Source organism: Thermobia domestica, chromosome 4, assembly GCF_964235325.1.
Source record: "Thermobia domestica chromosome 4, izTheDome1.hap1.1, whole genome shotgun sequence".
Classification (NCBI taxonomy): Eukaryota; Metazoa; Arthropoda; class Insecta; order Zygentoma; family Lepismatidae; genus Thermobia; species Thermobia domestica.
In genome coordinates, this window is record NC_137457.1 from 293,441,445 (window position 1) to 293,469,432 (window position 27,988).

The 27,988-nt window shown below is 36.9% G+C and overlaps 1 protein-coding gene across 2 annotated transcripts in view; it reads right to left on the bottom strand.

Annotated features, from left to right (window-relative positions):
* Positions 1–19,676, bottom strand: part of LOC145684186 (uncharacterized) — a 36,203-nt gene extending 16,527 nt beyond the window's left edge. Inside the window, exons 1-3 of one of the 2 annotated variants that reach the window (XM_081756201.1) lie at positions 19,405–19,676; positions 9,643–9,834; positions 2,527–3,310 (exon numbers count right to left, since the gene is read on the bottom strand). In XM_081756201.1, the coding sequence (XP_081612327.1) occupies positions 2,527–3,310; positions 9,643–9,834; positions 19,405–19,545 (1,117 nt within the window). In that variant the 5' untranslated portion in view covers positions 19,546–19,676. The remainder of the gene's footprint in view (positions 1–2,526; positions 3,311–9,642; positions 9,835–19,404) is intronic. The other variant, XM_081756202.1, reaches the window with a different exon arrangement.
* Between the last annotated feature and the right edge of the window lie 8,312 nt (positions 19,677–27,988).

The window sequence follows — 27,988 nt, forward strand, 5'->3', positions numbered from 1 at the left end:
TATCTTCATCAAACGTTAACTGGTTTTCTGTCAGTTAGGATTAGGATTAGGAATTAGATTTCTGGGCTTTCGGCATCTATGGCTATGTTAGCCTATCACTAGGATTAGGATTAGGAATTAGATTTCTGGGCTTTCGGCATCTATGGCTATGTTAGCCTATCACTAGGATTAGGATTAGGAATTAGATTTCTGGGCTTTCGGCATCTATGGCTATGTTAGCCTATCACTAGGATTAGGATTAGGAATTAGATTTATGGGCTTTCGGCATCTATGGCCATGTTAGCCCATCACTAGGATTAGAATTAGGAATTAGATTTATGGGCTTTCGGCATCTATGGGCATGTTAGCCCGTCACTAGGATTAGGATTAGGAATTAGATTTCTGGGCTTTCGGCATCTATGGCCATGTTAGCCCGTCACTAGGGTTAGGATTAGGAATTAGATTTCTGGGCTTTCGGCATCTAAGGTCATGTTAGCCCGTCACTAGGATTAGGATTAGATTTCTGGTCTTTCGGCACCTATGGCCATGTTAGCCCATCACTAGGGTTAGGATTAGGTATTAGATTTCTGGGCTTCCGGCATTTATTGCCATGTTAGCCTGTCACTTGGGTTAGGATTAGGAATTAGATTTCTGGGCTTTCGACATCTAAGGCCATTTAGCCTGTCACGTACATGAGGGATGACGTCCCTCGGTGATCACACTGCCCGAGAAAAGGGAAGGAATAAAGGATTGGAAAAGGAAGAAAGTGGCCTGGGACCTGTATGTTAGGTACCATCCCGCCATTTGCCTGGTGTGAATGAGGGAAACCCAGGAAAACCTCGTTAAGGATGGCTGGCCTGAAAAAGCTTTTACACTTTTTCGATCGAATGTCCCCACCGGGAATCGAACCCGGGACCGCTCGCACCGAAGAGGAGAGCGTTAGCGACTACGCTACGTTCTGCCAGTTAACGTCTGATGAAGATAATCTTAAGTTATTGAAACTGTTATGACTAATTTTAATAAATAAGTATATACTCTGGTCAGGAAAGTATTTAAAATTCTAGTAGCAATTCTCTTAGGACATTTGTATTCTAGAACATAAGAACGCAGCAATAAAATAACTTCAAATCCATAGAACTGAAAGGATAAACTCGAACTCATCATTTAATCAATTTTCTTTGTAAAGTCAGCCAGGTTCCTGCTTCTTAAAATGAAATGTGTAAACAATATACGAATATTATTACTCCAAAAATTGATATTATATAGGGTTTGTCCGAGAAGTAGTAGGACTGATTTTTTCCCGCCAAAATGTGGTGAAGGAGAGGAATGTTACAACGCTGGTTGGGTTCTGGGGGTCTTAGCTACCAGCGCATCAATCGCCAGTCGTCTCCAAGCTTTCATGGAGTGTAGACTGTGTTTAAGGTGAACCCCTTTCAAGATGTCTTGTCATCTCCATAATGAATCGTTTTGTTAGAGCAGCGTTACACGGTGAAGTTTTGCATCAAACTCGGCAAAACTGCGAGTAAGACCCATGGCATGATCAAAACTGCTTATGGGAGTGATGTCATGGGTCGATCAAGTGTTTTTGAGTGGCTCAAATTGTTTCAGGAGGGAAGAGAACAACGGTCAGGACGCCCTTCAACGGCAAAAAGTGACGAAAACTTAGTGAAAGTGCGAAATCTTTTGAACTCTGACCGCAGATTGATGCGCGGATAATATCAGAAAAATTAAACTTTATCATGATCATGGAAGCTTCATCACGACAATGCGCCGAGCCACATTACCTTTGCTGTCATGGACTTCCCGACCAAACATGCCGTCACACAGCTTTCCCAGCCACCCTACAAGCCAGATGTTGCTCCTGCAGACTTCCTCCTTTTCCCCGAATGAAAAGTGTAATAAAAGGACGGCACCACGACTCGGTCCAAGCCATTCAAGAGGCCGTAACAAGGGAGCTAAAGAAAATTTCAGTTTCTGCGTTCCAGGGAGTCTTCAGTGATTGGCAGAGTCACTGGAAACTCTGTGTTGATGCAGAAGAGGCATATTTTGAAAACTATTAAGTCGATGTGTCAAAATTGTGAATATGCTTTTTTAAAACATTCAGTCCTACTACTTTCCGAACAAACTCTGTACTCTCTGGTATCCTCACATGATTAAAAATGATGAAGCTTTTGTACTTGTTGCCTGCCAAACAGTATTCAAAATGATTAAGAATTATGTTTCTAGACATTATCGGTATCTTTGGCCTCTTAAGGCTGTCACGTATGAGAGATAACGTCCATTGGCGATCAGAGTATCCGGGGAAGTGGGGAGAAAAGAAAGCGGCCTGGGGCCTTTATGTGAGGTACTATTCCGGCATTTGCTTGGTGTGAATGAGGAAAACCCAGGATAAACCTTACTCAGGATGGCTGATCTGAAAAGGCTTTTACACGTTTCTAACAGAGTGTCCCCAGCGGAAATCGAACCAGGGACTAGAAAGTATTCAAAAGTTGAAATAAAAAGCAATATTGGAAACGAGAGAACTAATGAATAAACGCAGTAACTCACCTTCAAGTTGGATCTCTTCTGAAACATCTTCTGTTGTCTGTAATTCATTTTTGTTCACCGCCTCTTCTTGTTCTTGTTGTTGTTCTTGTTCTTTTTGTTGTTTTTCTTGTTCTTGTTCCGTCGCGGAAGTCTCTTCCTCTTTGACAGTATCTAAAACCAGCGAAGGAGTATCTTCTTCTACTTTGATGGAATCCAAAAACACTGCAGCAGACGGCTCGGGTATTATTTGCTGTTCTTCGCTTGATCCGCCTACTTCTGGTTCTTCAGTCATTTCTATCGATTCGATTTCCATTTTAATTTCGGGTCCTGTCTCTTTAATTAGTTCGTCTGATGTCTCTGATTTGGGTTCACTCGTCCCTACTCTCGCGGTGTATTCATTTCCATCATTATCATCATCGTCGTCACTTAATGTCACAATTAATTGTTTCTCACTATTCCTATTACGGTTAAACACACATTCCACTTCACTACTGTCACTTGTCTCTTTGCTATCGTTCAAGTCACCAGATGGCATTGTGGTTGCATTTTGTAAAGATACACTGTCAGTTTGGTTATCACTTGTTTCTACACTACTGATATTTTTACCACTGCTTAGTTCTGATGACGATTTTGTGGTACGCGTATTCGTCGAAGTGGTCTCAGGTGTTTCTTCAGTGGAAAGTTTCAATTTCTTAACAACGGGACAAGCTTCATCTGCAGCAACCGTTTGAGAATTACTCTTATCTGTAGGTTCCTTGCTTTCAGAATCACTAAAACCCCAATCGGAGTCTGAATCGTCGCTAAACTGAAAGGTAGAACCAATATTAATTTAGAAGATTACTAGAGAACACGAGCACAAGGCAATTTTAATTAGAAATTTATTCAAAGCATCCACATAGAAGTACACATACGAGTTTACTAGATTTTCATGAACTATAAACATAATCACTCAAAATTAAAGTTCGGGGCCGCGGTGGCTCAGTGGTAGAGCATTCACCTCTGGTGCTTGGGCTCCCGGGTTCGATCCCAGCCCCCGCCAAGTGAACTTTGTGATGGACAAACAGCGTGTGCGTGGGTTTTCTCCTCAGAGTTCTCCCATTTTCTCCCACTTTCTTCATTCCACCATTTCATTCATCACTCATCATCACCGTCTCCTTTAGCCTAACCGACATAATCGTGGGACGTAAAACTAAAGATTTCATTTCATTTTTTTTTTTTTTTTCAAAATTAAAGTTCATTCAACGAACCTTCTGATTCTGATGTAAACATTGAAGAATGGTATTACTCCGCCAGTCATAGGATGATTGGCTATCGGTCAGCACGTACTTGTACCCAGTCGGTATTTTACAATCGGCCCCGCACGCGGTAATATTGTAAACTATGATTCGCGCGTTAAGGTGGGTCAAAGCCATTTTCTACGGATGCGTATTCTCATTGATTGCATTAATTCAAATTAGTTCTTAGATACATTGTCTTTCTGTTCTTTAATTGTAAGGAAATTGTATTTCTGGTAGTGAGCCGTATAAGTAATAAAAACATAGAAAAACAGCTTAATTAACAATGGACTATTTTATTCTGCCGCATAGATGTTCTAAGGCTATTTAACCAATAGAATGAAACAACCACCACGTATATTTGTTTACATGAGGTACTGAACATTCCTTGAATAAACTTAGGTAAGAAGGGACATAAATAGGGAGAAAACAAAAGAAGAGTTACAGAACAAACAAAAAAAAAAAAAAAAAATGTTGGTGAGTTTTATGTAGTAATACAGGCTCACATGATAGTGTAGGTAAGAGTACAGTGGTTGGAGATAAATTGAAAGGGTCTTTCCGTAAAATGCAGAACAACGGAGGAATAATACACGACGAGAAAAATATGACTAATTTAACATCAAAAACAAGTAACAGTGTCGCGTGTACACCACGTGATGAATTTTGGTTTGTATGACGTAATGTTTTCTCAATTAACATTGAAACCGGAATAGTAGTAGATTTCTATCACTTCCGGTTTTAGAATAGAGATTAGAGTGGAGATGAAATATATTCTCGGAACGAGTAATTGAGTGCAGGAAACCACTTTCTGCTATTCATTACCGTTCTTACTTCACAGCGATCAACGTTAAAATCAGAAGTGGACGATTTCTACCATTTCCGGTTTGAATAGAGGGTTAAGAGAGAGAAGGTGGTACCGGTTGTTAGAACGCTAAATATATTCCAAAAAAAAAAAAAAAACACTTTTCACTATCTCTTAACGTGTTTGCTCTATGAAGATCAATATTGAAACCGGAAGTCGTATTGGATTTCTATCACTTCCGGTTTTAGTAGAGAGTTTCGGATGGAGATGATACGTATTCTTGAGATGCTTATACGATTGCAGGAAAACGCTTCTCGTTATTTATTACCGTTTTTTGTTCTATTGTAATCAACGTTAAAACCGGAAATCATTGATTTCTATCACTTCCGGTTCAAATATCACCTCCACCAACGAACTCAAGGATCTTATAAAATAGAGGATCTGCCCTTACAACAAAATCTTGAAGCCACAGTTTCGCCATATCTACTCTGCCCACTCCGCCTAATAAGATCGCAATGTTTTGAGCCAACAATCATGGCGGAAACGAAAGTAGTCAATCAGACGGTGGCGTAAACGACAGAAACCCAATCAGACATGCCGATACTCGGTTGCTCTTTGGCTTTATTGATTTAATAGGCTGAAGATACATGGGCAGAACCCCTATTTTATAACATCCTTGAACGAACTCGATTCATGCCTTTTGAACCTTTGTGTGTATTTGGACACATAATGAAGCATTTTATTTCGGACTTTGGGACATTTTATTTTAAAATTTTATGCAGTAAAAAGATCATAGTTTATTTAAAGTTGAATCACTTTTCTAAGTTCATTTACTTTTCTTACAAGGAAGTTTTCTTGGTGTTTGTTAATTCCTTCAATAGATGTAATTTTTTAATCAATAAAAATGACAGACTGTTTTCCTGTCGGCATTCCTATCATCACCTCACCTTTGGTTAATCTATGAGCACGCACTTTTCATCGAAATTGCAGAAATAGTCAACGACCCAGAATATTAAAACGGAAGGGACATCGAACAAAACAATTGAGATACATTTGGGAAGAGGTAGTCCGGATCGTACGAGAGACGAGTTAACATGTAGGAGCATGAGGTACAATTCCGAGTTACGAGAAGTTTACCTTGCTCTAACCTAGAGAGCAGTTTGTCTTAGCAGACGTTATAGCTATCAACTACCATGGACATTTCGTTAAAGAGCGATTTCGATATTGATTAAATTTACTGTTTTCGCAACGCTAGTTTTCCTGCCCGGGTTTCACAGACCCTTAACACACGACTACCTGGACGCCCAGTAGACCAGAGAGAAGGATGGACGGACATCAATCCACCGGAAGAATCGTCAAGGAGGAAACATCGAGATTTACAAGTAAGTGCGAGTAGGTTAATCAATCCTAAAAGTTATTCCCTTCTCACCCTTTTCAACCCCTTCGACATCACAATCTGTTTCTTTTGTACATCCTCAATTTTATTTGTACGCAACCCAGGTCAGATCCCGTACTTTATGCTCTACCACATTCAACGTTTACAAAATCCTGGGCGCAACTTGTCAGTTCTGACATCCCCAATTACACCATTAAATAGTGCGTTATCTGAGCTTTCAGACTGACAAGGGGTGACTGCACACCTTTACATCATGGCCAAAATTGATGGTGATTCATCAAGTAGTTCTCTGGATTTTTTTGTCTTTCAGATGGAAGGACAGACACATGAGGTATACCAATCCTCTCAAAAACTGCCACATGCTAAAACATTCAATAGCACCAAGAACTTTTCACTGCCCATAAAATAGGACAAGAAAGAACTCTTTTATTATCGAACTACAAACCTATTCTTTATTTCCTCCACTTTCAATATACCACAACAAACGCTGTTTAATCCAATACGTTTGGGACTACGGCCGTGCCGGACTAGTGATTTTAGCGGGAATAGTTATTATTCCCTTTTTATTGGGGGGGGGGGGGAGAGAAAATGAAGAAATTGGACTAAGAATGTCAAAGCATTAGGTGCTCTAAGTTGTTCGCTGTAATCTACGAGGGCTGTTCGGAAAGTAACCTCCGATTGGTTAAAAAGAAACGTCGAACTAAATAAGAAAAATGTATTATATACATCTGAAAATTACTTCTTTGCTCCATTTTTCAACATAGATTCCATTGACATTCAAGCATTTACCTTATCTCTGTACTAGCCTGGAAATTCCACCAACATAAAAATCTCGCGCCTGTGCCTTGAGCCAGGCTCTGACAGCATCTTTCAGCTCCTCATCACCAAAGCGTTGAGATCCAAGCTACTTCTTTCATCAATTTTCTGAACGAGGTCATCAGTGATCACTGATGGCCTGCCACTCCTCCCTTCGTCATGAAGGTTAGTTTATCCTCCTTTAAATGAACAAACCGATTGACGAACAACTCCTTTACTCATCACAGTTGGTCCATACACGGAACAAAGCTGCTGCCGAATATGTTTTACCGTGAGAAAACGTATAATAGCTCGCACCTCGCACTTGGCGGGATCGTCTATTGCAGCACACATTTTGAGACGCTACAAAGTGAACTAGTGATCAGACAAAGCTTCACTCTACCACGGTTGGATGCAGACTGGTCTACCGCGCACGTCTGTGCAAAAATGGTAACGCTGCTCCCACTACTTCACGCACAGTGATTAATCGGAGGTTACTTTCCGAACACCCCTCATATTATAATAAAACATGGCCAACGCTTTTATAGCCTTAGATCTATTTCTTCATTTTTCTTATAAAGAATCTTCTTTTGTCCACATTTTATAAGAGTATTAATTACATTGTTTTTTGTTGTAAGATGTTCACACATTCAATCAGTTCTTGAAGTTTATCGTATCTTCATAATTTGAAACCTAATTGACGAAAATCCCTAGATGTTATATCATGAATCCCAACTTCAGAGCATTTTTTGATCGCACAATGTAGTTAGTTTAAAGTTAGTAAAAAATAATATTAATAAATTAATTAAGTAAACATACAGAAACATATGGAAAATTTCATCAGTGTATGACATCGGGAAAAAAAAATTAAAATTGCAAGATTTGAGAACATGATTGAACTATTGTGACTTAATTAAAGTTAAGGTTGAAAGATTTGTGGACATGAACCATTGGAGTTGATTAAATTAAGGTTGGAAAAATTGAAGATAGGTTGACCCATTGTGACTGAATTAAGGTTGGAAGAATTGAGAATATGGTTGAGCTATTGTAACTTAATTTAATAAAGTTTGGAAGATTTGAGGACACAGTTGAACCATTGGAGTTGATTAAATTAAGGTTGGAAGAATTGAGGACATGGTTGAACCACTAGAGTTGATTAAATTAAGGTCGGAAGATTTGAGGGCACAGCTGAACCACTGGAGTTTATTCAACTAAGGTTAGGAGAATAGAGAATATGGTTGAACTATTGTGACTTGATTAAATTAAGGATAGAAGATTTGATGACACGGTTGAACCACTGGAGTTGATCAAATTAAGGTTGGAAGATTTGAGGGCACAGCTGAACCAATGGAGTTGATTAAATTAAGGTTGGAAGAATTGAGAATATGGTTGAGCTATTGTAACTTAATTTAATAAAGTCTGGAAGATTTGAGGACACAGTTGAACCATTGGAGTTGATTAAATTAAGGTTGGAAGAATTGAGGACATGGTTGAGCCACTAGAGTTGATTAAATTAAGGTCGGAAGATTTGAGGGCACAGCTGAATCACTGGAGTTGATTAAACTAAGGTTAGGAGAATTGAGAATATGGTTGAACTATTGTGACTGAATTAAATTAAGGTTGGAAGAATTGAGGATATGGTTGAGCTATTGTAACTTAATTTAATAAAGTTTGGAAGATTTGAGGACACAGTTGAACCATTGGAGTTGATTAAATTAAGGTTGGAAGAATTGAGGACATGGTTGAACCACTAGAGTTGATTAAATTAAGGTTGGAAGATTTGAGGGCACAGCTGAACCACTGGAGTTGATTAAACTAAGGTTAGGAGAATTGAGAATATGGTTGAACTATTGTGACTTGATTAAATTAAGGATAGAAGATTTGATGACACGGTTGAACCACTGGAGTTGATCAAATTAAGGTTGGAAGATTTGAGGACACAGTTGAACCATTGTGACTTGATTAAATTAAGATTAGAAGATTTGAGGACACGGTTGAACTATTGTGACTTGACTAAAATTAAGGTTGGAATTTTTGAGAACACGGTAAAAGTATTGTGACTTGATTAAAATTAAGGTTGGAAGATTTGAGGACACAGGTGAATCATTGTGAGTTGATTAAATTAAGGTTGGAAGATTTGAGGACATGGTTGAACCACTAGAGTTGATCAAATTAAGGTCGGAAGATTTTAGGACACGGTTCAACTAGTTCGGAAGATTTTAGGACACGGCTCAACTATTGTGAGTTGATTAAATTAAACACAGGTGAACCATTGTAAGTTAAAGAAAAGCATGTCATAAAAATACCCAGCATAAAATATTACGTACGCACTTTGAAAACAATAACCATTTTTGACAAAGGCTTCAGCAAAAGTAGTAACCGAAATTGTAGTCACATTAAATACGGAAAATACGGTGTTAGTTGTTTTTATCACATTAATACCAGCTTTTAGGTGTAATTGAAATCGAACCATAACACCACGCATTACATTCCTTAGCTAGTTCCTATATTCGTACGACCTTGACGAGTCACGCAACGGCATGCCACGGCTGCAACAGAGTCATACAGAGGGCACAGTGCTGTGTGGTATGATATAAACTTAAAAATACATAGATAAACAGAAATTGTAAATACCTTGGCTGCAATTATAATGCTACTATGGTTTTTACGAAACTGTTTTAATATTACAAATATGGTATTACATTCGACCCAACACAGTATTTAACTAACATCTTGATTGGTTATTTTCTACGTAGTGAATTGCCGGAATTAAATAATCTGGGCTTATGACTTCAAGACAAGCAAAATTGATTCTGAAAAATTGAAACTAAAGAAAAAAAAATACCTAAAAATAGGACAAATGAACGTACGATTGGAGTCCTTCCTTTGTTCTTTCCGTCTTCCTCATCATCAGAAATTTCTATTCGTAGCCCTTTCGCTTTCGCTATGTTCTCAAGACGCTTCTGGTTGTCATGGCACTGCAGACGAAAACTATGCAAACTTTGCAGCTTTATCACACAGTTTCTACACAAACCTTTCGGGAAACAGTCCTTCTTCTTGATCTAATAAATATAACAGATAAATAAATTTCTTGCGTAATTTCAATTATTACTTGTTTCACGTTCTCGCTATCACTCTCTTCAAAACACCAAGAAATCTGTTCTTATTCAAGATATTTATAAAATATAAATATTATTATGATTAGTAGTAGTAGTAGTAGCAGTAATAGTACTAATAGTGGTAGTAATAGGGGTGGTGATGGTAGTAGTAGCAGTAATAGTGGTGGTGGTAGTGTTAGTAATAGTATCGGTGGTGGTAGTAGTAATAGTAGTAGTGGTGGTGGTGGCAGTAGTAATAGTAGTAGTTGTGATGGTGGTATTAGTGGGGTGTAGTAGTGATGGTGGTATTAGTGGGGTGTAGTAGTGATGGTGGTGATGGTAGTATTAGTGGGGTGTAGTAGTGATGGTGGTGATGGTAGCAGTAGTAGTAGTAGTAGTAGCAGCAGCAGCAGCAGTCGCAGTATAAGAATTAAGAGTGGTGGTGGTGGTAGTAGTAGTAGTACAACATTGACTTAATAAGAAATTGGTTAAGTGTACAGAGATAACCAAAGATGACCAGAACGAACTATCAAGTCCTTTCTTCGTTGTAGTAAACACTGTACATTTCAGCAAGTAGTATGTGCGCCACAATTAGGCAGATAGTACGGCAAAGAACGACAGATACAATGTGGTACTTAACAGTGTATTATTTTACAATAAACAAATAAACAGTTTGTTTCAGCAGAATAAAAATTATCAATTATAGAACCTAGTTCCTCTCGAAAACTGCGCATGAGAATTTACGTTCAAGCATGCCATTCTGTTCAGCCCGATGCCATTTATCAACTGATCTATGCCTTATCTTTGGACAACATCATAATTAAACAAAAATTAATGTTAACAATAAGTAAGCCGAGGTGAATCAAACTCAGGAGCTCTCGGCTTTCAAAGCTGTGGAGCACAGCTTCTGTTGCCAAGCCGAGCCGGGCCTGTCCCTGGCCAAAGGCCAAACCCGGCCACTGCACAGATTTTTATTTCTTAGACCATGGGCTACTAGTCCACCAAAGTTAGTTAAGATTCGTCCGTTAGTTACCGAGAAGTAAAGTACAGGGTTCCTACTGATCTGAAGAAATATACTGCCCTGACTTTTCCTGACCTTTAGCAGGGAATTTCCTGCTTTTTATGACAGGTGTCGGATGACGTTGAAATATAAAAAAGGAATAAATAACGGTGAATATTTATATATAAGAACATTTATTCTATAGAGACAAATAGCAATCAAATGCTCATACGTACATTTCACTTACCTTCCATAAAAATCTGAACAACGTCCATTATAATGGTTGGCTAAGCCGAAATTGGTATACAATTAATGTTAGGAAACATATATTTTATAAAATTTCCCTGACTTTCCCTGATTTCCAGTTTTTTCCCTGACCTGCATCATTTTCCCTGAGTTTTCTCTGACTTCTCTAACCAGTAGAAACCCTGAAGCAGCACATACAAGGCGAGGCAAGTCGAACCTGTTCCTACTCTAGCTCGGTCAGCAAATACAGCGAGCTTTATTCCCTAGACGATGGGCTACTTGCCCAATAAATATGATTCAGTACTAGCCACAGTTATCGAGAAATAAAGTAAAACAAACACACACATATACTCTCTCTCTCTTTACCCCTCTTACATGCCAATTTTTAAATTCTAAACATTGTAAGTAGTCTCATCTCAATTATATTCAACCTAAAATTGTGTAGAATATACATTTATTGTGAAAATATTGGGAAAAAAAATAAATCGCTATTATTAACAAAACAGACAGTGTTTTTCTAAATGTTAATGATGTTTTAGTAACATTTTTTTTCAGTGTTTTGTTTTCACAACGAATTTGTATTGTACACAATTTTAATTCAATATAAAGCGAATACACAGTGCGGCAATTTCAAACTCAGACTGGAGCTGTAGGAAAAAAGAGAATGAACACACAAAGTTTCTTAATTTGGATCAAAGTACACCACTCCTGCATCCATACATCGTTGCGTCCTGGCCGTCATTGCATAGAAGGATTGCTGGAAGTCCTTTTGTAGAATGCTGTTAAATTTCTTGTCGCTATAACCGCTTTCCGGGGTCTGTCCTCCGTTGTCCTGCCAATGAGTATTTTCAGGAAATCTGGACTTACCTGGGTAAGACGTTGAAGGACATCTCCAAAAACGGATTACAGAATCGTTCCCAAATTGCCCGCCGGTCTCAATAACAAGATGAGCATTAGGCACTGAGAGGCTCGGATGTCTCGTCTCGAAAACCTCACGGACGATCAGACGGTCATTCAGACCACACTGCACACAAATATTATTCATACATGTAACAAAAACACATTGGATAAAACGACACTATGCTTATTTATTAAAACACTATTAAAAAAATAACATATTATAAAAACACTTAACACTGAATATATATAAGTATTTTCACTAATGCAATAACATTTCGCTTGTTCACTACACTATAGCCCTTTATCACTTTTATATATATATATATATATATATATATATATAGATATATATAGATATATATGGAAGCTTATGATTAAGATTCCACTATAGATACTTTTCTCACAACATTAATGCACATGGGGAATTAGCACTATGGAGGATGTTGCCGGGATAATCCCACGAAGTAGTATGGTTGTTGCTCCAAAAAATCCTTAGAGGTCCACGTTAGTCTTCTGCAAAAATGTAGACAGTCACCAAAATGGAATGAGAATGTTGAAGGGCGCGTTTATAACTAATACGCACTAGGTTTGTGAACCTGGGATTTCACTGATTGGGGCTAGCCATAACTAGGTTCTTGACTAGCTAATAACGTGTGCCCCTTAGCACAACATTATGCTTGATGCCCGATGCAACGTACGAGGTTGCTGCCTTGAAATACGGAGTAACACTCCTCGAACTCAGAGGTTTGAGATACGAGCTGCACTGATCGCCTGGTCAATGTTGGCAGTTCATTCAAAAACACACATAGGTTAAATGACCTGTATGTACATGTAAGTAGAATATAAAAAAGAATTGACGTTGATTTTAGTCCAGTGGCCACGATGCACAAGACATTGCGATAACTTGAGTGTGGGAACGTTTAGATAATGAAATGGCAAAATAATGTGGCTGTCGTCATTCTGGCGCTCAGACATCCGGCGTGCAATATTTCCATAAATGATTGGAGAATACACTTGATTCAGTTCCAAATAACTATAGAACATAGTTCTTGCATATTAATATGTAAGGAAGAAACACTGAGAAACTTTGTCGCTCACTAAGATATTCTCACCACAAAGCAACGTCAACGATAAAAGACTCCTTTGTCCTGTTGCGTGGGAAGAAAAACAGTTCCCATCGAAGAAAGAAGTTATTGTGTCGCAAAATAAAGTATAAATCGAATAATAATTACTGTCTTTACGAAATATACAGAGCGTCCACAAAAAATACTCCTATAACCTGGTGACGGTTATATAGCTCTCTTAAAGGCCTTTACGTAATCAAAGTACGAAACTCTGAGTACAGATTTAAGGATTTGAGTTTAGGAAATAGAAAATTATTGCACGTGGCCAGTTCTGATGAATAGGGAGGGTAGGACAATACACAGATCCCCTTCTGCGACAAAACGTCTTGCACAATTACTGCCTGACACAATGTCTGATTTAGGGTATTCTCATGGAGCAGACGCCACTGAACATTACCCCGATACTCAGACCTCCCACGTGTGATACGTTGCAATAACCGCTTTAATACCTCAAGATAAAATCAGGCATTAACTGTCTGTCCTGTAAGCACGAATTCCTTATTCACAATATCCTTACTGTCTTAAAAGCAATAAGCAAAAGCATGATTTTGGATTTTGACTAGTACAGTTTTTTGACTTGTGGAAAGTTAGGAGACTTCCAGTATGCACTCTGACGTTTTGTTGACTGGTTATATTGAAAAACTGATGTGTCATCCCCAGTAACGATATTCAGGAGCAAGTTAGGATCCCTATTGGCAGTACCAACGAGTTCTTTGCAGTGATCCACCCTGTCCCATTGTTGGTCATTTATTAAGGAATGAGGCACGAAACGGGATCTTCCTGTTGCTGAGATCGCAGGCTCTTTATTCACGCTCCTCAGCAAGAATTCGCAGTGTCGCATGTATGTCTTCCATCACTTTCTCTACCAATGCCTATGTTCTCACTGTCCTTGCTGCACTCGGATGTTTGTTGACTCCCGTCTCTTCCTAAAATGCCTGTCAACCAAATAAACCAGCACTGATAAACAAGTGGCCTCATACACTTGTTGCAACATTTGATAAGTTTGAGTTGAGTTGAGTTGATTTTGAGTTTAACGTCCCGTTCAGCAGCGAGGCTATATGAGACGTGGACCTACTGATTAACGTGGAATCCGAACCACATGAGCTTCCACTGGGAATCGAACCCGGGTATCCCACGCCAAAGACGCGTACGCTAACCACTTAGCCACGAATGAGCTCTATTTGATAAGTTTCTGCAGCTATCTTGCCCAGATACGCACGATATTTGATGTTCACTCTTTATTCCATGTTGAATCCAGAATGCACCTTAGAAACACCAGTCTACACTCACCACGCCCACACACGTAACTTTCAGTCAAGATCAATGCATTTGGTATCAGTTACTCATGAAATATTCCTCTTTTGTTTGCACCACAGCGCACTTGCACACCTGCATCACATGTTGAGAGGAAAAAAAAGAACAGTCTTGATTTCAAAATGCCACACTGTGTCTCTATTTACGATGAATAGGATTTTATAAACAGCAGGTAGCTCTTCCAACTCCTTTCCAAAGTCTCACTCGCGTTAGCAGTATTTCATTTCTCTTTAGATCAGTTGCTTTCTCAATAAGTTTGTTTTTACTGGACTCTGTAAAGCGATTAACTCCGATAAAATAAGGATCTATCTATTAAAATGCTACAATAACAACGCCTGAGTTCCAACCTCTAACTTTTAATTTACGGTTATTTGTGATTTCTCGTTTAAGAAAGAGAAACATGTTAAAGTACGTGTACTTTAAATAAATTATTTAAATATATCTTTTTCACAAAGTTTATGTTTTAAAATTATTGTTCAAAGCTTTTGTATTTTAATAAGCCTTCTCCAAAATCAATGCAAATGAAATGTGCTGCCATCTTGGTGTTCTTTTAAACTATATGTTTGTGGCCAATCCTTTCGACAATGAGATTTCGAACACTACAAGCTCTAGCAAGATGACGTTTTCACTGATCGATTGCAAAGTTTGCATAGACTATCCAGTTCTAATTGAATATTTAAAAAACATAGCCATTATTTCTTTATAACATTTTTATGGGTACTTGGAAGTGTTGAAATTAAAAAAAAAAAAAAACTAACGCTTCATATCCTACGCATTATACATTCTAACACCATATAGTTGTATATAGGGGTTGTATATGTCTCAGGCGTTTGTTTCATGGCCAAATAATAATGAAAAATAAAGGATAACCATTTCTCCAGTCGAAGACTAATCTTTATTTTTGGAGTGTTTTGCCCAATGAACACCATATATCACTGACATTATAATTAATGGTGTAAGTAATGTATTTGCTTATTACATACTGCATGCAAGAAGAAAGAAAACACTGATCATACATGAATTAGAAACTTCAACCGGAAGTAGGCTCTAATCTTGCAAACGGTGCGAGATACTGAAAAAATAATCGAAAAAATCTCCCCTTTATAGCATCCTTTGCCGATTTTTATCAAGACTTTTGTCTGTAAAGGGACCTGTACAGATGCTGTGAGGAATGGTAAGGAGATTTATGCTCATATGTGAATAATGCGCTGTGTAGAGAGCGCAGGTTCAGCTAGTATATATATTAAAATGCTATGTTTAAATGTTTGTTGCCAATTCTTTTGACAAAGGTCCAGAAAGATGCCGTTTTCACTGATCGACTGCAAATTTTGTGTAGATTGTTCAGTTCTAATAGAATATTTAAAAATATTGCCGTTATTTCATTATTACATTTTTTAAGGGTACACTGGAAGTGTTGAAATTTTAAAAAAGTAAAGCACTATATCCTACTAGTTATACATTCCAACACCACACATTTGAATACAGGGTTAGTATATCTCTCCGGCGTCTGTTTCATGGCCAAATAATAATAAAAAACGACGGATAACCATTTATCCAGTCTAAGATGAATCTTTATTTTTTGGACTGTTTTGCCCAATGAACACCATATATTACTGACATTATAATTAATTGTGTGTAATGTATTTGCTTATTACATACTGCACGAAAGAAGAGAAAACACTGATCATACATGAATTAGAAACTACAACCGCAAGTAGGCTTCAATCTTTCAACGGTGGTAGATATTGTAAAAATAATCGAAAGAAATCTCCCCTTTATGATACCCCTTGCCGGTTTTTTTTTTATCAAGACGTCCTTTACTTGTGTCTGTAAAGCGATGTATACAGATGTTGTGAGGAGTGACAAGGAGATTCATGCTCATATGTGAATGATGTGCTGTGTAGAAAGCGTAGGTTCAACTAGAGATTATATAAAGTTTTAACGTACATCCATCCTTCTTATAACTAACATAAAATTCATCAAACTATTTTAATTGAAAAGTATAAAATTCTTAGAAATTTGACATATCGTCGCTGCGCCTCGAAGAACCGCTCTGTGACATTTTTGTCGAAAATCAGTTATGCCGTTGAAATAAACCTGAAAGCTGTCAGGCAGCGTCCCTTATAATGTGATAAGTGAATATTCAATTGCTTCGACACAACAATGAAAAAAACAATACATTGAAATTAAAGGCTTTAGGTTCTCATCATGTACGTATTGATTAATGTATACAAATCCTCTATGTGCTTATAAAGGCGCAAAAGGTAAACTGACATGTGCTACGTAAACACAGAAATAGTAATATAGTTGTGGTTTTAACACATAGCGGTTCTTCGAGGCGCAGCAACGATATACTTGAATAGAGTTGTTCACCCAGGGTATATTCACAGTACATTTTACACATAGTAGATAATACAGATGAGTGAATAACTAACCTATAAACAATTATCTGACTCAAATTATTTCCTAATTAGCAAAGTCGGACGAAAGCGGATGCTTACACCTTATCTAAACCTGCAGTAAATAATCCAGAAATAAATACAAAAGCATCTAATATGTAATCTGCCAAAATGCCGCTGCTGCACATACTACACAATCATATTCTATAAGACTGTAACACATATTGACACCTGACTACGATTAACGCCTATTCCTGAGCCTTAGGAACCGTAAGCTTCAGTAGTACTCACTCTCTCAGACTTTAACACTCCTCACTGGGTCACAAAAGTGCCTCGTACAAGAATACCTAACACAAATGAACACAGCAATTACATACAGAATCAGATTATAATTTTTTCAAGAGAAAACTCTACCCTTCGAATACACTATACTTGTAATTATGGTGCAGTTCAATTTTGCGAACCATAGATTTGTAGGCAATGTATAATTAATAGAATATATGGAGATGTTAGCCTACCTGTCACATCAGTAATAATGTTAAAAAACGTAATTTAAGTGTGGCTTTTTACCATGAAATAAAATGAAATCTTTCAGTTTTACGTCCCACGGTTATACCGGCTAGGCTAAAGGAGACACTGATTATGAGAAATGAATGAAATGGTGGAATGAAGAAAGTGGGACGAAACAGGAGAACCCCGAGAAAACCCACGCACACGGTGTTTGTCACCACAAAAATCACCTGGTGTGAGCTGAACTCGAACCAGGAAGCCTATACAACAGAGGTCAACGTTCTGCCACTGAGCCACCGCAGCCAATAGCGTTTTATCATATAAAGTCAATAAAAAAGCAATGATATTTTATTAACGAATAGAGACAACAACTGACTTTCAACACATCAATGGGCGAGAACTGAATACTCTGTGAATGCAATGTGTTAAGTTATGATTCGTAACGATAAAGCTCTGAGACAGATAAGGCATCTAGTTAAATATGAGAAACATAACTGTTTTTTCCATATCCTCGCTTACACGCATACCCACCTCGCTGATGTGCCTGCTCCTACAGAACTACATCCGCGTGTGCCCACCAGCTTTGCTCTGTTTTTACGCAAGTTAGAATTCTTGCTTTTACTACCCACCTAGCCCAGGTTGATTGGTGTTTGGAGTTAACTGCTATTATCGTCGGACCAATTTTATAACATTTACTAGATGGATTGGACAATTTATTTTGGTTTGTGAGGAAAAGTGATTGAAAGTCAGGTGAGGGGAATAGCTAAAGTTAAGAAAATACTTATTGTTGGTTGTTCTTGATGTTGTAAGCGGCACTATATATGGAGGCGGAAGGGGCTATTTGGCGGAAAGGTACACTTGAATGATTTATGGGAAAGGCAGTGTGGAAATTCTACGTAAATGACAAGAATATGATATATCGTTTGAATTTTATCGAGTTATACAAAAATAAGGAGTGTTAACCTAGTTAAGTACATTTGGTACATGTTTAGCAGAAGCGGTCCAGAAGTACGTAAAAATACAAAATTTACGGTAGAAATGGAAGATGCAAGTACTTAGACCTAACATAACCTAACCAAATCTAACCTAATATTAATAAAAATGGCTTAAGTTTAGAGTTGCCCCTCCAGTCTGAAGTTGCCCTTGGACTTTGTAACATACAAAAAACAGTGCTTAAAGTATTAAAAATTGTTACATTTCATTTAACTTGAGTACTCCGTGTGTTTCACATAAATTTAAAAGGTTTTCTTCATTATTTTTGCGCATCCGTTACACCTGTTCGCCATGTTCGCCATATTTTACAACTACCATGCTGCTGAAACCTTCCGCAATGCTTCCGCATCCGGCAAATAGTACTAACTTCCACATATCTTTTCTCGTATTAAACATAACTCTTCTGCCGAACTTACATTCCTAAACATCAAATAAAAAGTTCAAATTATCATTTCTTACCTCATTTCTCCTGTAAATTTTCCTGATTTTTATAAAAAGCGGAGGGGTAACTCTAAACTTAACCCATAAAAATAAGCGAAATTCTTTTTTTTTTTTTTTTTTTTTGAAAATTGAAAAAATGAAATGAAATATCTAAGTTTTACGTCCCACGGCTATGCCGGTTAGGCTAAAGGAGACGGTGATAATGAGAAATGAGTGAAATGGTGGAATGAAGAAAGTGGGAGGAAACGGGAGAACCCCGAGAAACCCCACGAGCACGGTGTTTGTCCACCACAAAGTTCACTTGGCGGGGGCTGGGATCGAACCCGTGACCCCAAGCACAAGAGGTGAACGCTCTACCACTGAGCCACCGCGCCCCCTTTTTTGAAAATTATATTAGAACCCTACACTAATATAATCTAACATGAACTAACCTAAACTACCCTAATGTGAACAGAAACTACCGAAATCGTAACAGGACCCCCTGATGAAACAAGTACATAACTCATGAATATGAATTGTTCCGTTAAAATAGGGTTGCAGGAGCATTTATTATAGATAAGTGCCAGTATTCTTCTTCATGCTGTTATATTCTAAAATTATCACTTACACTTATCCCAAGGTTCTCTTCAACCATTTTCACCAAAGGCCATCTCGTATTGGAATCATCTTGCGGGAATAATATAATAGCACCCATATCTTCTATTAGGCAGAGGCGACATGCCTTCTCTGGAAATGGTGATGATCCCATTTCAATAAGAGAACTTAAAATAACGCAGAACTCTTGAAACAGCTACTATATAACTATACGTGAAATTCAATATACGTCCATAATCGAAAGTAAACATTCGACCAGTAGTGCCAACCCAAAACATTACGAAATCCCGTGTCCAGAGACAAAAAGTCCCATTTCACATATGAATTTCCAACGATATAATATATAAAAGTATGCTATAATATTAAAAATTAAACTTCTCTCTGTTAGTCACGTTTTACAATATCTAAATGAATAAGCCGTAAATTTCGATCTTCTCGAAAAATCCCATATATGATGCTTATTAACCATTTCCAAGAAAATAAGGTCAAAAACTACCACGATATGGGAATTTCCATAGGTTGGCATCACTGCACCCGAGGGATGAAAACAAACAATTTTTAGTAAGCTGCTTGCAGAAAACATAATTTATTTTATGTAAATACTTAAAAGTGACTACAAATTATAATGTTAACATTTTATTTATCAAATAGTTCTCTGTTTATACCAACTAAAATATTTCACTTTGTTTTCCGTACCATATTAAGTAATGGTTTATCTTTATAACAATCCTCACCAACAGCTTAATAAAAACTATATAATTCAAGGGTTCAACCAAGGATGTTGTAAAATAGACGACCCGCTCGGGAGAGTAATACTCCCCGAAGTACGTTTTTCGCGCGCTACTCTAGCCAGCTGTTTTACGCGCTATCCTAGTCAGTTGTTTTAAGTTGGTCACAAAATCTATATCATTTAGTACAAGGGGAACAAAACGAGCCTTAAATCATGGAGTACAAGGGAAACAAAACGAGCCCTGCGGGGCTTTTAACCCTTTCCTACTACTGCAACTACTTATCTGCACAAAAGTAAATCACATTTTTTATTATTATTTTCGTATTATTTTAATTTAAAAATTGTTATAAAAATGTACAAAATAAATGTAAAAAAAATTCCTTGGGCCCAGGTTGAAGTCACGCCAAAAGAGATTTTCGTTACTAGCATATAGCGCTAGCCCACTCGGCCACGAGAACCGACAACAACAATCGTCTGAATTCTGCTATTTGAATGCAACGTGGCAAGACATAGATAACGCCAACCAATCAGAACTGTGTTTTTCGTTCCTACTTCCGGGAGCATTACTCTCCTGAGCTAGTCCTTAAAATAGAGGATATGCCCTTACCACGAAATCGTGAAGCCATACGTCACAGCTTCGCCACGCCCACTCCGCCATCTTTGTTGGCTCAACTTATAATCAATGTCCCATAAGTTAAACCTAAAAATTGAGATTCCTTGCACCGTATTTCTTGAAAATAAAACAAATTAGATGTGTTGTGAAAGTAATATTACTGTTTACACAAAATATAACTTGGAATCAACAAAACAAATTTATCATCATTATTATAGGTTTAAAGAATTTGATGCAAATTATAATAGAGACACAAGAACAGAATAACGCTTCTTAGGCATTCCAAACTGAAATAGTTGTGATTTATTCTCGTAAGTCCTCTACGCTTTCAACTGTATTCAAAGTTGTTTTTGGCATACACTTTAGGAAAATAATTGATGAAGAACATACTTAGTCTTAGCATTATTACCGAAGACATGCATTATCTATCGCAAAATATTGCATCCGAAACACTCTTCCTCCCGCAAGCATTTCTGATTCTATATGAAGAGATGCCCTTTAGGCTGAGAGAGACGGATGATTAAGGGAAGTGAATGATGGGAAAATTGGTGGAATGAGAATGAGGGAAGAAACGGGAGTACCCCGAGAAAACCTACTTACACGATTCTGTTCACCGAAAACTTACTTAGCTGGGCAATAAACCAGAAACCACGCACTAGAGGTAAGCGCTCTGCCACTGTGAGCCCCCAATATAGTTCACGAAATGCAATATAAAACATGTTGTTTACTACTACTACTACTACTGTTATGTCTATTAATTCAAATGGGTCTAAGATAGGAAAATGCTCCTTGATATATTCTGACATATGGGGAACGTTAATTGCAATGGAAGAAAAGTATCAGAATGCTGCGTCCTCGTGTTCCCTTTCTTCAGCATACTATTTTACAAGATCCTTGGGTTCAACTAAATGTATAATAAATAGGCGCACCCAGAACTTTTCGTATGGTGTATGTGAAAGTAGTTAAAGCCATTCTGCCCTTTTTAAGAACATTTTTACATGTTATTGTGTTTTCAGTATTATAAAAGAAAGAAAATTGTTATTTTAGTCAACTGAAAAAATAAAAATAACTTTTTAGAATATATGACAATTGAAGGAAAAAATAATCATATAGGGTGTGCATTGATACACCAAATATATATTCCTATGATTGGATCCCTTGGATTTTGTCCGCCTCGTCAGAGATTTCCTTGGATTTTGAATACGCTCTCGTTACTACAGCCATTATATACCTACATGAATTATGATTTGTATAAAACACACTCAAAGTCAAGCATTTCAGTGCTGTATTTCCATTAAAAAATTCCTCTTATCATCAAATTCCCTGTCTTAAAAGATTAGGCAGAACGGGAGTTAGCGTTGTGTATAAAGATAAGGTCATTGAAAATATTTTCTACAAAGTGCTGGAGGGCCTTTAGGGAGAACCGGAAATAGGCAGAACGGGAATGAATCGTTGTAAATTTCCACAACTGTTCTCCAAGTGGATTTGAATACAACTAAAGTTAGTTTTGTCATGTCTCAAAAAAAATAAAAGCCCAAAATAAGCCTGTTGAAAACAACTCGTACACATAATGATCGGTATTGGCTGTTGCAATGGTCTGTCCAAGCAACTTGATAAAAATCTAACGCAGCATAACAACAAAAGTTCGTTCTCTTATTTTTAAATATATATATACAATATATATATATATATATATATATATATATATATATATATATATATATATATGAAAAATGGTAAGATGATTATTGAGGGGTGCCCAATCCTACTTGGCCTCGGGTACCGAAATTTCTAGCTACGGCTCTGGTCCCAAATATTCTCATAGACGTACTCCCCCCGGAAGAAATTTCGCAGCCCTTTAAAAAGGTAGAATGTAAAAAAAAGCGCCCGTGGAAAGCCCTGACAACAATTTTGGAGAATGTAAAATTGAAAATATAGACATTCGACAACCCCACTACGAGTTCTACGTTTCTTCTGTATGTTTGTAGTTAATAGAAAGAGAAGAAAAATAAAAATTAAAGATACTATAAAAATTAATGATACCTTACGTGAGTGCGTAGTTAAATTCAAAATTTCTATAGTTTGAAAACTGTCAAGAGATGGCAGCGCAGCATCCTCATATTTATTTCGGAAAAACTTCATTAAAATCAGTGTTGGGTAAGATACTTGTAAAAATGTAACGCGTTACAAGATACTTTACTTTCTCTTAAAATGTAACGCGTTAGTAACGCGTTACTTGCCCCAAAAAAGTAACTGTTACTTTACTTCGAAAGTAACGCGTTACTAACGAGTTAATTTTAGGTCTGATACTTTAAATACGTGAAAAAATTATTTCAATTTTCCGTACTACTATTACTACTGCTATAATAATAATAATAATAATAATAATAATAATAATAATAATAATAATAATAATAATAATAATAATAATAATAATAATAATAATAATAATAATAATAATTATTATTATTATTATTATTATTATTATTATTATTATTATTATTATTATTATTATTATTATTATTATTATTATTATTATTATTATTATTATTATTATTGCACGTTCTGAATCGCTTTATGTAAATGCAAGGACAAATTTTTACTTGATATAAGAACATTTTTATATAATGTAACATTGATAAAAATTCCATACTGCGTTACTCGTAGGGATGGGCGCGAGCGAGTTTTCTTTGAAACTCGATTCGACTAGAAACAGACATCTTTGAGCTCGACCCGAGAATTCTGCTCGAAAAATTTCCTCCAATTCGACTCGAATTGGGTTCGAGTTTCGAGTCGAGTCGAGCCAAATCCGGTGTGTAGTTTCGAGTACATTCTTCAAATATATTACATACACAATATAATTATTATCAATGAAACTACTACTACTACTATTATTATTATTATTATTATTATTATTAATAATAATATTATTACTAATTATAACAACACTGTATATAAACATAAAAGATAGGCGGTTTGTATTTGAATACTAAAAAACTAGTTGATTGCCAGCTTCGGTAGTCGTGAAGTCTAGGAGTCAAGAACATTGTTAACGAGCTTCTAAATTTGGCTTGAGGGTCTAGGTTGAGTATTCGGGCTCGAGCCAAACACTGTTAAAAGTTGTAGGGCACTGGCCAAATATCTTCAAAACTGCTCGGCCCGGGTTTAGAATTGTCAACGACTCGAGCAGCTCGGCTCACAGCTCATTCACTATCGACCCGAACCGAGAAGTGAGCCGAGCCAACAGCTCAACCAACCGACTCGGCTAGGGCCCTCGGCTCAGTTGAGCCATGACGAGCAAATGGCTCATCCCTACCAAACCAGCTCGAGCCATCTTCTCAGTTGAGCCGAGCCGAGCTGAGCTTGTTATAAAAAAATCTCTTGTGGTCTCGCTATTGAGACGAGATGAGATGCGAGCAGTGTCCCCTCTCGTGAGCAACACTAAAAGTATTCCATATTACTGTTTAGCTTACATTTCTCATGGCTTTCGCTTTCCAGTATAATCAGGCCATGATTTCAAGAGAGTTAAAACGAGCGAGTCATTTATCAAACTCGACTGGACTTGAAACTCGATGCGAAAAACTGAATCGGCTCGGAACCCGACTCCAGAATGTTACCTTTGACTTGACTCGAAACTCGACTTGAATTCGAGTCGAGTCGAGTTTCAGCTTGACTCGTGCTCATCCCTAAAAAAAATGGTTGCTTATTATTATTCTGCTAAACTAATTATATAATAATAACAATGTTGTTATGTAAAATTAAAAATACAGATTGCCCCCCGTCCAGAACAGGAAACTTTCTTATTTTATATATAAATAAAACCCATCCCAGAGTTTGGAGCTCTTAAAAGTAGGTCCAAGTAGCAGTATTACAGCCCACTGACCTCCCCCCAGAAGTCCGTCCTGGAACCGCCCCTGCCAGGACGGTAGGTATGAGCGGTCTGTTTTGTCAATTATTTCGATCGAAACACCGCCCGAAACAATGAGGTCATGTGGTTCTCGAAGCCGTACATGAGAACGAGGTCGCTTCGTATTTTGAAGTGAAATAAATAAATATTACCTTCTTTCCTAAACGCTAAACCTTTTCTAACTTGATGTAATAAATAAAATATATGATACTGATTGATACAATTGGATTTGGAGGAGTATTCCTTTTCCATCCAAGGGTGTGTGTAAAGAAATTTGAAGGGGTGTTAGGGGGTGTAGATTACTCCCTGTATGGAAGAGTCAGAGGAGTCAACAGAAATTAAATCCTTAACATATTTGTTTTTTTTTTCTAAGAGGGTTTTCCTTTTCCTTTTTCTGTGGCTTCTTTCTGGTAAACCTATGCTTTTTCTTTTGTTTCTTTTTCTTTCTTTAGTCTTTTTACAGGAGTACCGGCGATAAGCAACGAAGATAACTCCATTTCCTTTTTCCTTCCTTTGTTAATTGCTCTAGGAAAGCGGGGTAGACCAATTTATGATTTTGTATTTGAGACTCTAGGGTCTATGTAAGATGGCCCGGGTTCAAAACTGGGAGAATTAAGTTCTCCAAGAGTTAATACAGGTTCAAAGTTTTTTCGAGGTTGTGTAATTGAAGGAGCAAGATTTGGAATAGATGGTTTAGGTCCAAAAATACACGGTTCAGGTACTGGCGTAGATGATGCTGGTGATGACTTAGAAAGTTAATAGGAAATTTTGTAATTTAATCTAAGAAAACATATATCAACTTACAAAGTGAAGGGTAAATGATTTTACATTGATGTTTGGCAATTTAAACTACACATTTTTTTTCCAGTTTAGCAGATAACAGCAGAATGTTTTCCAATATTCTTGCTTTTACTGTGCTGATTTCGATCAGTTTTTCATAAATTACTTCGAAGGAAGGTAACTGGACAAAGGTATGTTTTAGGGACACTCGAACTGGCAGTGAAACAATTAGTAATCGTGCGAACCTATAATTAGTCATTGTGGTCTGTTTGTAGTTATTATATTTCCCATAATTTCATCGATTCTCACGTCGCTCTAGGTTTAAAATATGAATAATGTATCTAATTTGGGACTTAAAAATTACTGCCATGTCCTGTATTGTAGCTAATTTCTTAATCTACAATGAAATTTCATGAGCAATATTATCGTTAAAATTCCATCCCTGGTACTACAAAAATGCAGGGAAAATGATCCAAACCTAAAGGGAATTCGTAAGAATTTAGAATCAATATTTCGAACTTGGTCTCCGGAAGAGAATCTACATTTCCGTGAACAGAAGTGTACTATTTTCTATGAAAACGTTACGTAGTCCCAAACAGATCTGTAGCCTCGGGATCTCCCGGGCGCTGATAGCAGGAGGACACCGACAAGCGAAAAGAAAGAAAAACATTGGAATTGAGTAAATGATGCGTTGCTTGGAAAAGATGTTCGCGCCCTAATAAATCAATATTGTTGTCGATTTTAAAAAAAATGATTGGTTAAAAATGTTCTTGCTCGCTACGCTCGCAATCCAAACGTTTCAATAAGAGTCACAACAAATTTTTACTTAAAGTAGGTTATTATATATGATTTCTTAATGACGATACGATATACATGCCGCCAAGCAATGACTTATACTGTACGCAGGAGCGTTTTCAAAATAAGAAACGGTCACAGTCTTAATTAGGTGTTCGGTGTTTCGATGGTGATGAGTTAGATTACTTAATCCCGCATTTCTATAATACAGGATTAATTACAACGATGAGAATGAAGGTACAAAAATGAGAGGAGTGAAAACACACACACAAGCTGCTGTTTGCGCGGGGATATTTAAAATGAAGGTAAAGAAGGTGAATGATAATATTTTCGGTTGTAGAATAGGAGTTTGACGGGTCAGAACTTATCCCAACGAATTTCGTCTTTTTCAAAGACTGATGACTACTAGTGATTTTTTTTTTATTTAATTGATATATGTAATGCTTCCAATTTGAAGGAATTTATTGGGATCATTTTTCCACCAACTATTTGTATCGCCAGAATTTTTCTGTTCATGCGTATTATATTTTGTGTGTGATATTTTGTCTATCTACATACAAAAGATATATACTCATTATATATCTGAGTTAGTGTGTATATCTGTGCTAGTGTATTTTTAATATGTTAATAAATAATAAGTAACCTTAAATTCGGAATTTTCATTCATTAAGAAATTAATTACTATAATCTCAATCACAAATACCAAAACTATGTTTTAGATTCTAAGTACAAACATTAAACATGCTTTCAATCTTCAATGAGCAATATTAATTTATTCACAAAGAAGTATCCTTCTGACCAAGTTTTGTATTGATAGACGGAATAGATATGAGGGAAAAGCTTGTATATCAATAAACGATTTCTTTTCATAACTATTCTGTCCAGCAATACAAAACTTGGTACATACATTTCTTATGCCCTGTAGTATTTTCTGAAAAGCATTTGGATTGTGTTCTTTTGACCAAGGCCACTCCAGAGTGGTCCAAATGCAATGGATATAATTACTTGAGGGAATTTTCCCGACATTCTCCCAGTTTTCCCTGTTCAAGTACGTTAGAGCCCACAATACATGGCACCTCTGGAGAGCTTGTTTCATGCTGAAGAGAACGAACTGTAAAACAGGACTTTCCAATGAACAGTGTTGATGTAATAGCTATTTCACTGCGAGTCTACTTTTTTCTTTATACTAACAGGGTCAATGGGCCCCAGGGACTTTCTACGTTGTCCATGAAACCTTACTTTTTATGCATCCTCTTGCATTGTTTACTTAATATATGGCCAGACATGTCTTGAAAATGTGAACTATGGCATGTTCTACGTATTGAGAGCCTTAGCATGTTGGAGATGGACTACTGGAAAACTGAATAAAATTTTGATGTGAAATGAGTTGATATTAGAACGAATTAAGCTTGTAATAAGTTCGTTGAGTATATCCTTGTAATCCTAGTAACATAACTGTATCCTAGTAATTTTTCCGAGTAAAACTAGTAGAACAAGATCTAAGCTTTACGATGAAACTTGAAGATATAGTTATTCTTCTTATAAACTCTGTTAAAATTAGTAAACATATTATTCCGAGTGCAGGACAAAATCCAAGAGGACAAAACCCAAGAAATCTCTGATAAAACGGACTAAAATCAAGGGACGGAATCATAGGTGCAGCCTAATAAAAGGATGGTTATTTATTTCTTCAATTTTCATGCATCTAGAATGTTATCTGTAATTCTTCACTTTATAGAAACAACATCTTTTTAATACTGAAAATTTAATAA